Raw genomic sequence first — 14,048 nt, 5'->3', positions numbered from 1 at the left:
TTGGATTACTAGAAATGTATCACATAAAACCCAAAAATGCATTCATACTCACATCACACTCAAACCAATTTATAGGCAAAACTTCTTCAAAAAATAAAAATACCTCAAACTATTTTCAACAGTTATGTGCCCTTGTATCACTTTGTCAATGTCTACTTTTATACTCCCTGTTGTAGATTCATCAAGGACAGAGAATGGTCAGCATGTAGCGTAACCTGCGGCGAAGGCATTCGTCGTCGCCCCCACAAATGCAAGATTTTCCTCGAGTACAGCCGAAGTATTGCCACTGTTAATGACAGCCTATGCGAAGGACCAAAACCACACGATGAAGTGGAGAGATGCGCCGAGGAGCCATGCATTCTACCCTCACACGGCTATGACGAACAATACCCCAGGGAATCGATAAAAGTTGGGGTAGCAGACCCAGGCAAAACATATGTTTGGCGTGAACAGGGCTACACTAGCTGTAGTGCCTCCTGCCTTGGTGGTGTCGAGGAGCTTATCATTAATTGCGTCCGAGAAGATAACGGACGGGTGGTGTCGCCGTTCCTATGCTCACCCGAAATAAAACCAGAAGCCCGGGTGCGAACATGCAACGATCGTCCCTGCCCACCGCGCTGGAACTACTCCGACTACACACCCTGCTCCAAGTCATGTGGCATCGGCATCAAGACCCGAGAAGTCCAATGCATTCACGAAGTGACACGAGGTGGCGAGAACGCAATGGTCGTGCCGAACAGTATGTGTCCCCAGCCTCCGCCCGCAGACCGTCAGTATTGCAATGTTCTTGATTGTCCTGTGCAATGGGAGGTGGGTGAGTGGGCAAAGTGTTCACACACATGCGGCTACGGCGTCAAGGAACGCAAGGTTGAGTGCAAGCAAATAATGGCGCAGGAACACAAAATCGAGCGCCCTGAAACAATGTGTCCGAGTGCCAAGCCGGCCGATAAAAAGCCATGTAACGTTAAGCCGTGTCCTCCCGATGACCCAAAGCCCAACATATCTATCTACAATAGCACACACATCCAGCACGATCCGAAAAAGAGCAAAATAACTTTGAAAGTGGGCGGTGCGGCGGTGGTATTTTTTGGGATACAAGTGAAAATCAAGTGCCCCGTAAAGAGATTCAATCAAACAAAAATACGCTGGACCAAAGACCACAAGCCATTGACCAATTCGAGGAAGTTTAAAGTCTCGAAGAAAGGAACCCTCCGGGTGTTAGACATAACATTCAGAGATGCTGGAGTCTATTCATGTCATGCGGGACTGAGCACTGCTGAGATTAATATCGATGTTAAAATGAAGCCTGGAACCCAGTTGGAGGACTATGAGAAACACAAATCAGGTAGGTAAGATAGTTAGTGGATATGTGCGGTGTTCTCTTGATTACATTTGAGGTTGTAATTCTTGGATTTTTGGAGAGATTTTATCGTGCGTTCGCAATAGGATGGGGAGGGACATCTAAACTAAAATTGAGAACTTTGATATCATTTTAAATTTTGAACACCCGTTTCCTCTTGAAAAACTTTTAATGACCGCCTTTGATTCTTGTTGCAAAAGATGTGCACTTTTCATCTTTTCTAATTTCTACACTATTTGTTCTTTGCAGATCGTCTAGTGCGGGAAAGAAGTGGTACCGAACCACTTACCTCTGCAGATAAGGCATCTGACGTGAGGTAAGTTTAGCTACAGATACCTTATTTAATAACATTATAGCATCATTACCTATAGAGCAGACAGCGGAACATGAAAGACATAATTCGGAATAGAAGAGAGATGGCGTGTCCGTAATTTTTGTTGGCTTAATCCAACTTAGGAGTTTAAATATTCTTGTTTTTTTATTTTTTAAAGTTTATTTTTGATTATATTTCATTTCAAAATGTGATTATTTTGAATGTGTTTCATTGTATATAAGTAGATACATACAAATACAAAGGGTCATGGGTTATTCATTACCAAGAAAACGTTTTTCTTAGATTTAAACTACACCTTTTGGCTCAATATTCCTAATATTATGTACATTTCTATAGTTCTTGAATAACTTTTAATTCTTAATAAAAGTTGATATTTTTAAAGAAAGATTAAGAATTATTATTTATTGTTTCCTTTACTTAGTTCACAAAATATGCAAATAAAACTAAAATTAGAAGCCAATGGTAAAGAAAGAAGCCGTAACCAAAAATCCGATAGAGTACATTATACTGACAGTAGTATATTGGAAGATGAGGTAAGTTTTGTTTGTGTTTGTAGATGCATGAAATATGCAATCATATGCCATAGGTACATGTGAAATACACTGCTTTAAGAAAGTTTAAAATTTTTGAAAACTCTTGAAGGCCACAACTTTATCTATCAAAGTTGAATTCGGAATTAGATGGCATGGAAAGCTTAAAAAAAGATAACGTTCCGTAGATTTTGGATTTCCTGCTGATGTCTAATTAAGTTGATGGATTCAAAACTAAAAACAATTATGGTAAAAGCATTCAAATTTGTGAACACTACTTTTAGGTCGTTTTCCTATTTTTGCTTACATGAACTTTTTCAAGATCAATAATGGGTCTTTTGTATTGAAAGGAAAAAATGTTACCAAAGCTGTCGATTAATTTATTAAGGGCAGTGTATTTTTCAAATTTCTTTGTTATAATTTTAATTATTTTATGATTATAGGGTTAAGTTGTCATAAATTAATTTTCCTTTAAAAATACGTACATTTTATGTTTGAGACTTTTATTTTTTGGTTCATATCCGATTGATTTTATAATTACAGAACCGTCTTATTCAACAGACACAGGATGGTGTGCCACAAATGGCAGCTAGCAGCTCTGGTAATCGAGCGATGACATTTTTATCAATGCCTTATTTTCATGCTTTGTTATACTATCTGCAGGTGAGGGGTAGTTTACGAAATGACTTATGTTATTGTTTGTATACATATTACAATTTTCGGTGAAGTATTATTTTCGTTAGTAATTTTATGAATTTTTATAATGGAAGTATGCAATTTTTTTAAAATTATTCTTTTATTCTAATATTTTTCGAACATTTAGTTTGGATCTTCATTAAACAATAACAACGTATACCAGATAAATGTTGATGTTGTTTTGTCCCTTATTTTCTGTTTCCTTTTGTAAATTTGTAAGACTTTAAGTTAATATTAAAATTTCAAAGTTTTTAGATCGCATTTTGTTAGAACGAAATTAAAACTTTTGATAATTTTGATTTATGAATTTTTATAAAACCTCAAGTTGCAAATGAAGATTTTGACGGAAAAATTAAAACATCTTTTTTAATAGTTTTATAAAATTGAGTTCTGAGTTGTCTATTTATAATTTCTAAGAACTTATTCTATATACTAAATAGAATATAGAATAGAAAAATTCAAGTTGGTTGAATATAAAGGGTGGTTATATTTTAAGTGCTGATGTTGAATGTAAACAACACCTAATTTGAAAACACTAGTACATGCTCGTACAGGTTCTGGAGAAAATATGTTGCAGTTTGATATACTGTGCTTGAAGACTCGTCCACCCCAACTCGTCGTCGTGTATCTAAAACAATTGCATCTCTTACGGTCGTCCTTGGTGAACATTATGCATAAGGACTTGCACTGACACTATGGGCTATGACACCATGACATTATGGGCAGGTGAGAAGCCACATCATCGAGACATATTTTTTCAAAACTAGGCCGGTCAATAAATGGTGTTCGCTAGCGTAAGATGATAACGAACTTTTTCAAAAGTACGGTTCCACTGCCACACAGCTAACGATATAGTGCTTTTTACTCCCGACAAATTCAATGGCCGTATTATCTCATGTGGTGGTGATGTGAATTGACCGCCAAGATACCGTTGGTATTCTTTTGTTGAGGTTGTTTGAGAGAAAAGGCGAACGTCGATTAACCAGCAATAATTAAAGAACTGAAGAATGCGACATTAACGGGATGTAATAATTATGCTACAGGGTCATCGAAAATTTAGGCTGTCCAAGCCGCGCCGCGATGTTCAAATGGTAGACATGTGCATTCAAGAGGACAAAAGCGTCCACAGGTTTTTCTCAAAACCCACCTCTGTCTATCAACTCCTACTCTCACCTCCCCGCGGTGAACATCGGGTGCCTAGTACCTCAACTGGAGATTGGGTTCCAACCCCAGTGGAAAGTTGTTGGGGGCAGCAAACGATAGAGGGGGGGAGAGGTGTTTCCACTAAGGCACCTCTCCTTATCCAGGCGGCAGCGGACGAATTCTCGAGATAGAATCAACGGTGGCGTCTACAGTTCCAGTAAGGTCGAACTACTTAGTGAACACCTTATAGGGCTTCTTCAACATATTCGGAGCCCAGGTCTATTAGGAGCGGTTCATCCGGCTCCCCTTCCTTGGAGTTATACTAAGGATCTGGCCCTCCAGGTTGGGGGTTGTGCCGTCGGGGTGACTTCCTGGCCACGTAAAAACATCATAGTTTCGAAGCAACAACAAGCCTCGGATACGGACGGATTCACTGTTGACAACCCACGCAAACGAAATAAGGACAACGAACTTCGGATATGTACGTGGAATGTTAGGTCCCTTAACAGACCACGTGCAGCCGAACAATTAGCGGAAGCCCTAAACTGCTGCAAGGCAGATATTACAGCCATATAAGAAGTGCGATGGGATGGACCGGGTAAACGCAAACTAAAAGACTGCGATATCTACTACGGCGACTGCTACCGAGAACAAAGACAGCGTCTATTTGGGTGTGGATTTGTTGTTGGAACTAGGCTCAGGCAAAAAGTCTTGAGTTGCAACAGTGTGAGCGAGCGCATCACGACAATCCGCATCAAGGCTAAATTCGCCAACATAAGCCTAATATGCGCGCATGCCCCAACAGAGGAGAAAGATGAAGACACCAAAGATATGTTCTTCGAGCTCTTGGACAAGACATATGAGCAGTGCCCTGGCTATGACATTAAAATTGTCTTAGGAGATTTTAATGCCAAGCTAGGAAGAGAAGACATCTTTGGTGGCATAATCGGGAGATACAGCCTGCACGACTACACCTCCGACAACGGATTCAGGCTGGTCGATTTCGCTGCGGGGCGAGACGTTCTGGTAGCTAGTACGCAGTTCACGCATCTTAATATCCACAAGGGGACATGGAAATCTCCTGATCAATCAACCGTCAACCAGATTGACCACATTGCGATCGACGCACGACACTTCTCCAGTATCCAGGATATCCGAACATTCCGAGAGGCCAACATTGACTCGGACCACTACCTCGTTGTAGCCAAGGTACGGCTACGGATATCCCGATCCAAGCCAAAACAAGGAGGTACTGTGAGAAGATTCGACGTTAGACGGCTACAATCGCAAGAGACTGCCATGTCCTTTTCCGATCGAGTCTCTAGTAACCTCCTAAGGAGTCCTATGCTTCCTGCATTAAGCATTGAAAACCAGTGGCAACATTGCCTTGCAGCCATCAGAGATGCCGCCTCTGAAGTGCTAGGTTTCACACGGCCACCACAGCGAAACCCCTGGTTTGACGACGAATGCCGGCAAGCGCACGCAGCGAAACAAGAGGCATACAAAACGTCGCTGCACAAAAGGACTAGAGCTGCTCGCGAGCTCTACGAGCAGAAGAGGAGAGAGGAGCACCGGCTTCTTAGACGGAAAAAAAGAGAGCATGAGAAGCGCGCGATCGAGGAGATAGAGGGATGTCACAACAGGAATGAGGTTCGTAAATTTTACCAAAAGGTAAAAAAAACCTCCCAAGGGTACCAGCCACGAACCGAAGCCTGTAAAGACGATCAAGGGAACATCGTAGTAGAACCACAGTCGATGCTGAGAATATGGAAAGATCACTTCTCCAAATTATATAACGGCGATGACGAACCGAACTCCGCTGTAAGGGAGATAGAACCACTCAACCTCGGCGACGCAGATCAACAATTCCGCCTACCCGACCTTGACGAAGTGAAGATAGCTATATCTAAACTTAAGTCAAACAAATCTGCTGGAGCTGACGGCATCACCGCCGAACTATTCAAAGCAGCAGGCGATGACTTGGTAGGGAGCATGCACCAACTCATCTGCAAAATTTGGTCGGAAGAAAGCATGCCCGATGAGTGGAATCTCAGCATAGTGTGCCCGATACATAAGAAAGGAGACCCTCTAAACTGCGCCAACTACAGAGGCATCAGTCTCCTTAACATTGCGTATAAGATCCTCTCTGCCGTATTATGTGAACGTCTGAAGCCATTCGTCAACAACCTGATTGGTCCTTATCAGTGTGGCTTCAGACCAGGAAAGTCCACTATCGACCAAATATTCACACTACGGCAGATCTTGGAAAAAACCCAGGAGCTTCAAATCGATACCCACCATCTCTTTATCGATTTTAAAGCCGCGTATGACAGCATCTATAGGGAAGAGCTCTACCGAGCAATGTCTAGTTTTGGCATCCCTGTCAAACTTATCCGTTTGTGCAGAATGACGATGGAGAATGCACGCTGCTCTATCAAGGTCGGAAAAGATCTTACCGATGCATTTGATGTCAAAAAAGGTTTTAGACAAGGCGATGCACTGTCATGCGACTTCTTCAACATCGTTCTGGAAAGAATTGTGCAAAACTCAACCGTAAACACTAGAGGCACAATCTTCCAAAGATCCATCCAATTACTCGGATACGCAGATGATATTGACATAATTGGAAGATCAAAGCGTGATGTCAGTGGAGCGTTTTTGAGCATTGCGAAGGAAGCGAAGAAGATGGGTTTAGTGGTCAATGAGGGCAAGACCAAGTATATGCTGTCATCAAAAAAGGACACTGAACGACGACGTCTTGGACAAAACGTCACCATGGACAGCTATAACTTTGAGGTAGTTAAGGACTTTCTCTACCTAGGCACCGCTATTAATGCAGACAACGACACCAGCGCTGAAATCAAACGAAGAATAACTCTTGCAAATTGCTGCTTCTTTGGACTTAGAAGGCAATTGAGAAGTAAAGTCCTCTCTCGAGCATGTAAAATCACCATCTATAAGACACTCATCATCCCGGTTCTCATTTATGGCGCTGAGGCCTGGACCCTGTCAAAGAAAGATGAGAGCGTCTTAGGATGCTTCGAGAGAAAAATTCTTCGGGCGATTTTTGGTCCCGTACGCATAGATGGAGAATGGAGGAGAAGATATAACGACGAGCTGTACGGGCTGTACAGCGACACTGACCTAGTTAGCAGAATCAAAGTCCAACGGCTTAGATGGCTAGGTCATGTAGAGCGGATGGACATCAACGCTCCAGCCCGGAAGGTCTTCGAATCCAATCCCGAGGGACGGCGCAGTAGAGGAAGACCGCGACTCAGGTGGCGCACCCAGGTGGGAGAGGACCTCAACCAACTTGGCGTGCGAAACTGGAGACAGCTAGCTAGGGACCGAGCTGGCTGGAGACGCTTGTTGGTTGAGGCCCAGGTCCGACCCGGACTGTAGCGCCACCTTAAGTAAGTAAGTAAGCCGCGCCGCCGTGGCATTCATTTTGTTCCACACATACATATGTAGTCATACAAAGAACAATATAATAAAAGAATGACAAAAATTTTCTGAACAATTTTTGTTTATTCGAAATGAACATAAAATTTGACCACATTTTACAAAAGAAAATATTGCAGGTGCAAAAATGAAAAAGAATAAAAACATTTCACAGTCTTTTCATTGTTATTTATTTGATTGGATATTGTTAGAATGCAATCATTTCTTGATTACTTTGCTGTATGAAATCCCAAGCCAAAAACTTTGACTTTACAAATTTTGCAGTGTAATATGCATACACAAAAAGAGGCTGGGATGCGACCCACAATGATAACTTTCTATCCCGTCTGTCGATTTATCTCGCTTAAAAGTTTGTAGGTTCTTAAAAATTTTGAAACAACGTTGAGAACAATCTGGAACAATTTTCAAAAAACCGAATATGGAAAAAGGGTGCGTTAGGTCAAAACAGTTTTTCGGGTCTAAGACCCCCATTTTTGAGTGTTTAAAAAAAAAAAAATTGGAATAATGCGGAACAAACCGAAACAACTTTCCAAAATAGAAAAAAGAGGTGGCTAATTTCACGCACTCAATTAATTGCATTAATTGCGTTACATTTTCGAATACCCTTGTTTTATGCCTGGACTCACTGTGTCAAGTTAGCACTACATAACTCCTTTTTTTTAAATTTTAGTAAAGAATTTACTTATTTACAACAAATAATTGTGAACTTAGCTTTAACAAAATCAAAAAGTGTAGTGCTAACTTGACATCAACCACTACAATACATACCACTATTTTTAAAAATCTTCCAGCTCCAATTTTTTTGTCCATAACTAATGTACAACAAAAAAGCTACAATTAACTGCATACTCAGTTTTTTTTTAAATTTCGAAAAATGTAGTGCAGTCTTGACAGTCTCAAAAATCCAGTTCATCGGAACCAGTCAATCGAGTTACATAAGAAGTTGGTATTAAATGTTTTAAGCGAAGATCATGGTTTATGTTCCGGAATTTCAATTTTGACAAAGAATGCAATGCCACATAATTTCATTATTTCTGTCTGTTTTTTACAATACATTTGGTGCAGTAGTTGGCTCTAGAAATGTTTCTTTGATAAAATAAATCAAGTGCATTAAGATTTCAAGGACTCAAACAAATACAAGGGCTTGCAAAGAATGCAAAAGAAAGTAAATTAATTCAAATAAATGGGTGACGTCTCAAATAATAAGTAAAAAAAGAATGCAGTCAAAGGTCAAATGATTGATGTTTGAAAAATGTTAAATATCTAGAAAAACTTCAAATTGAAGTTATAAAAGATTGCATTGGAAAACGACCACATTTCCCTTCAAGCTTGCTCTGGTTTATTTGTAAATTACCATTTTTCGACCTCTTTACCAAGTGAAAATATGTTCAAATTGAAACAGTGAAAAATTTGGCCAATAAAAGCTGTTGTTGATTTGTGGACATCAAATTGGTTTCGATACTTTTTGAAATTAGTATACATATCGTCGTCGTTCTATTAAAAATCCCTAAGTCAATTTTTTGTGTTTTGCGATATTTGCATTAAAAGTTTGAAATCAACATGCAAATAAATAGATTTTGGGAGTTTTAATTCTTTATAATTTAAAAATGGTGCATCGTTAAGTTTAGGGAGTTTAGAAAAAGTATAAATTTTGTCATTTGCATGAACTTAGCGCATTTATTTCATTTTTGCGGAAAATGGACTTAGGAAGTTTTCATAGAACGACGACGATATATAAAATATGCAACACATTAAAGACTAGATTCGGTTTAAGGAAAAACGGTCTTAATTTTGAAAATGTTCTCTTTTTCTCATTTAAATTTGAGACATCCTGTTGATCCTGTATTAATTTCAAAAATACACATAATGTATATACACACATATGCACATATCTAATTGTGACCTACGAGTATGTACATATAAATTACATGGCCTAAATTCAATGTTTCAATAAAACTGAGTTTGGTTAGACTTAATAAATTCTTATCACTCCCAAAAATACAAATTTTATTTAAAATAATGTATGAAAAATTACTTACCCTTCATCTTTCAACATGCAATTCTGCTCCTGAATAACGGTGCCAAAAAACTCACTTTATTGTATAACACTTAACACAACCCTTTTTAACGCGACAAAACAAACAAACACTTTAAACATTTTACTATTTTTGTAGAACTTTAAACTTTATCGTTTAATTAAAATTTTTATATTTTTCTTATAGCGATTTTACTTTAATATTTAAAATTAAATTATTTAAAACGATCCGACCGAAGCGAACTTACTTTGTGAACTAGAGAAAGATCATGTTTAATCTTGCTCACTTGAAATTGCAAACAGTATTCTTTTCCTTATCCACCTGTTTGATTCTGTTACTTGCCTTTCGCATTCGCACTGCTTTTTTTTTCTTTCTCTTTGTCAATATTGGTATCAATACAATATGAAGTACATAAGAATTTTCTCCACCAAAATGTTGAGTGAAGGAGAAATAGGAACGATATGTTTATTTCAATTTGTATGTCAAGTGGGTGCCTGGGTGGTAAAATGGGATGGAGAATATTTTCTCCTTTTTGTATGTGTTCTACGAAATCTATTTTTTAACCCAATAAACAGCAAGTACGTTTCGGCGGGAATATTCAAATTCAAATTAAAACGAAATATTATTTAATTTTGAGAATATGAATTCTAAAGGATTCTTGAACCATACAAAGAGTTTAGTTATCTTAGAATTATTAATTATGCGCCGCCTGCAACTCCATTGGCACATTATGCTTGTTTTCATTTTATTATATGGGGTAGGTGCGAGATTGACATTCTTCTACCCAAACTATTTTCAAACGCTCAAATATAAGTATTCTAAGATTTTCATATTACAAGAACTATTGTATAGCCTCAACATATTTTTATAATTTCTTAAAATTTGTGTCTTACATTTACATACTACCTACACACATGCACTCCGTTTCAGCGCACAAACATTTCTAAAAATACTTTCTACAATATTTTCAAAATATTGCCGGTTTTTGTGCCATCTGTTGATGCTAACTTCTCCCGATGTTAAGAAAAAGCAAAAGTTTTTTTTTGAATCAACTAAAAAGGAATACCGGAAATTTAATTGCTGTTTATGAGCGTTTTTAAATACTGGATAGATTAAACAAACCAATCTCACTTTAATTGTTTCTTAGTGAAATCCAATTTTCGATCAAAATATTTAAGACCAATGGTAAAATTTTTAGGAGCTTAAGTTGCATTTTGAAAAAAGGGATATTTCTTCTGGTTCTTTGTGACAGCACATGACCGCGGACATCCTTCATTTTATAAGTGTCCACTTTTTTTAAGACCATAAGTAAAAAATTTGTTTGGTAATAAAGTTATTCCAGCAAAAAACAAATTCTTTCATAGCCAAAGTTGGCTCAATCAAACAGTATTTTTCACAAAAGGCCCCCCTTTACAACACCCACATTTTAAAAATATTTGTAGATGCATAATCACTCAGATCAAATTGTTCCAAAGTTTTATTCAATATTGTTCAAAAACAAAGATATTAAGTCCAAATAAATCCGTTAACTATATTCTGTTAACTATATTCTGGCCCCCCTTTTCCGATTTTTTTTTTAACATTACATTACACACTACTTAGCACATAAATGTACAGAATAGAGAACACAGCACCTTTAGCTACTAGACTATGTAATGTGATAACAACACAAGACATTAATACAAGACAGAAGAGAAAGAACAGACAGAAATTCTTTCCGAATTTTTTTTTCCAGTTAAAGTAGATAGGTATAATGTACCTTAAAGGCTTTTAAGAGACATTATGGTGATGATGGTCCTATAGTTCCTTTCCATACTTAAAGATGTTGAATAACATTCGCGGATTTCAGTAAACAAAGCGAAAAGTTAATTATCCTTCAATAAATTTCAATAAAACCTTTTGCTTTGATGATGGGTGGATGAAAATTAAGAAATGATTGTGTTTTCCTTGTTGATAAACATGAAGAAAATTCGCCTCGTATTGAAAACCTCTTTTGAATAAAAGGAGTTTTCTAAAGAAATAAAATACGATCTCTTGTCTCTTATAGTTTTAGTTATTTTCACCTCTTCCAATTTTAACTTTCTTATTTGCTACGGAAATGAAATGACTTCTCTAAGAAATTATATTAAAAAAAAAACAGCTTATCAGATTGCAGTTTTAAAATCAAAACTTATTATTTCATGTTTATTTCAAATGTTCACAGATGTTGACTTTCAAATTCTCAAAATAAAATTTGTATTTGTTATATTTTTTCTAAACTTAGTTTCTGTGGCCATTTAACAATTCAAAAAGAAATCGTTTGTTGATAGAAAAAGGTCTTAAATTGAAACCATTCCAAGAGAACATACCAACTAAGCCATCAGAGAGGATTGCGAAAGAGTTGATTTTCCGCAGGAAAACTGATTTTGATTATGACAGCGATAATAACGACAGCATCAATCATGGTTTTTACCTAATTTTTTGGCAAAGGGAATATGAAAAGAAGCAACGAAGAAATACCCACAAAATCACGCTAAAGAGTTATTGGTCAGAGTGCTTTGGATATGGTAGTTCAGGAACTGCATTTAAGGTGAGTGTGAATTTGCATACGTATTTTGGTATTAATATAGATTCGAAACAACGCCAACGCAAGTTACTATTAAATCAAAAGAATTTTTGACCAATACAAATTTTAACTTGATAGAATCGCTTTGCAACTTGCTTAAAAATCACACCTGACGTAAGAACATTGCATACAATTTCGACAACAATAATGTCTGAAATTGTTAAGAACGTTCAATGTGAAGATGACGGTTTAAATATTCCCGATGCATTTGAGACTTGTGGCAATGATGGATTCCCCCAATGTCAAGTTGCAGGTGAATGGACAATATGTGAAAGGTTTAGATGTTTCAGCAGACACACAGCTATTCAGAAACAAGAAGTCATTTGTAAGTTCATCAACGATACTCTAAGTGACAAATGTAACAAAGAAGATAAGACTACTGGTCAACGGGAATGCTACAAAAAAGTATACAAAGGGATCTGGAGAGTAGAGCCGTGGTCAGAGGTAAGGGCAGACGTTGACACATTCAAACTAATGTGCATACGTTTAAATGTGATTTAATGTGACTTAATTGGCCTTTATACAGTGTGATTCATTGTGTGTTCACCAAGTCCTCAAATGTAAAAAAGTTCAGTGCGTTTGCTATGGCACTCGGCAACTCTCAAGAAATATAAGCAAACATCAATCAAATCCAGCGGAAGTGAAGTTGTGTAAACGATCTCCATGTTCTACAAAGGGTATGATTGTGCATTGTAGATATATTTTTCGGATTGACATTTGCCATATTAAAAAATTATGAGTTTAAAATGTTTTTCTTATACAATTTAAACCAGCTGGCTTGGGAGTTTCTTTTTTATTTTTTTTCTTTCTTTTTAGCGAACAATCGTGGAATCATTACCTAAACTGTTAGTTTTTTGAACTGCAGATTGACAAAAATGATGGAGAATTCTCAAGCGAATAATGCAAGGAACTCTATTGATTCCAGTGGTAAGGAATGTCGTCCTGATGATTAAGAGAAATTAAATCCTCATCTCACAGTTTTAAGGCAGTGAAACTTCAAGTAGATAATTTAACTGGCTGTTAAAATGTTTACCACAAGTTCACTTAGCCGACCAATTGCACCATTAAATGAAATGCTGTATTTCTTAAAAACTGGTGTTAGGAAAGAACCAAAAATGCTCAGGGCTTTCATAGACTTCTATAAAAACGAATAAATAAAAATAAATGATGATATTATTTGTTTGTGTATTATTAAGTTCCATCAACAGATTTTCAAATGCATATAACTGCCCTGAAAATTGGAAATTGTTTAACGATCACAATAATATTATTATTTTGGAGACCTTACAAATAATTAATATTTAATTTAAGCTGGTTTAAGTAGCAAGTCGAAGGAATCGAACATTATACAAAAACCGTGTTTGTTGATATAATTTTACTTCGAAATATGTAAATAATAAGAAATATCATATCAGAAAAGAACAATAAATACAGATGAAACTATTTTGGAGCTTTCAAAAATGAACAGTCTTGAAAATTTTCGAAAAATTGTTTTTATCCATTTTAATAAATGTTATTATAATGTTCAAAAATGTTGAAATATTAATGAGAACTTTATCGAAAGGATAAATGCATAGTAAATTTGATATTCAAAATTTTAATTCATCGAACCATGAAACGAGATTTTTTTCTTCATAATATCTAAACTAAAAGTTCAAGAAAAATAAGCTCATAGAGAACGAATCAATCTGTAAGTGAGTTATATCTCTATTAATAGTAAGTACTCATAGCCTTATGTCAAAATAGTACAGCAGTAATATATTGCCCTTGGTGCGCTGCAAAAACTTAAGATATGATGTTATCCTTTTAAATTTTATTAATATGCAAACTGAAACAATGGCCACTATACAGTATACAATATGTACACTATCACTGCGTCTTT

The 14,048-nt window shown here is 36.8% G+C and overlaps 1 protein-coding gene across 1 annotated transcript in view; it reads left to right on the top strand.

The window, feature by feature from the left end:
- Nucleotides 1-13,343, top strand: part of LOC129948123 (protein madd-4-like) — a 60,989-nt gene extending 47,646 nt beyond the window's left edge. The window contains exons 10-17 of the mRNA XM_056058976.1: nt 177-1,345; nt 1,610-1,676; nt 2,116-2,227; nt 2,768-2,887; nt 11,825-12,130; nt 12,245-12,610; nt 12,693-12,843; nt 12,983-13,343. Of these exons, the coding sequence (XP_055914951.1) occupies nt 177-1,345; nt 1,610-1,676; nt 2,116-2,227; nt 2,768-2,887; nt 11,825-12,130; nt 12,245-12,610; nt 12,693-12,843; nt 12,983-13,008 (2,317 nt within the window). The 3' untranslated portion in view covers nt 13,009-13,343. The remainder of the gene's footprint in view (nt 1-176; nt 1,346-1,609; nt 1,677-2,115; nt 2,228-2,767; nt 2,888-11,824; nt 12,131-12,244; nt 12,611-12,692; nt 12,844-12,982) is intronic.
- Nucleotides 13,344-14,048: the final 705 nt, after the last annotated feature.

Source organism: Eupeodes corollae, chromosome 1 (genome assembly GCF_945859685.1).
Source record: "Eupeodes corollae chromosome 1, idEupCoro1.1, whole genome shotgun sequence".
NCBI classification, from domain to species: domain Eukaryota; kingdom Metazoa; phylum Arthropoda; class Insecta; order Diptera; family Syrphidae; genus Eupeodes; species Eupeodes corollae.
Note: the sequence above shows the minus strand (reverse complement) of the source record. Positions and strands in the feature narration are given on the sequence as shown.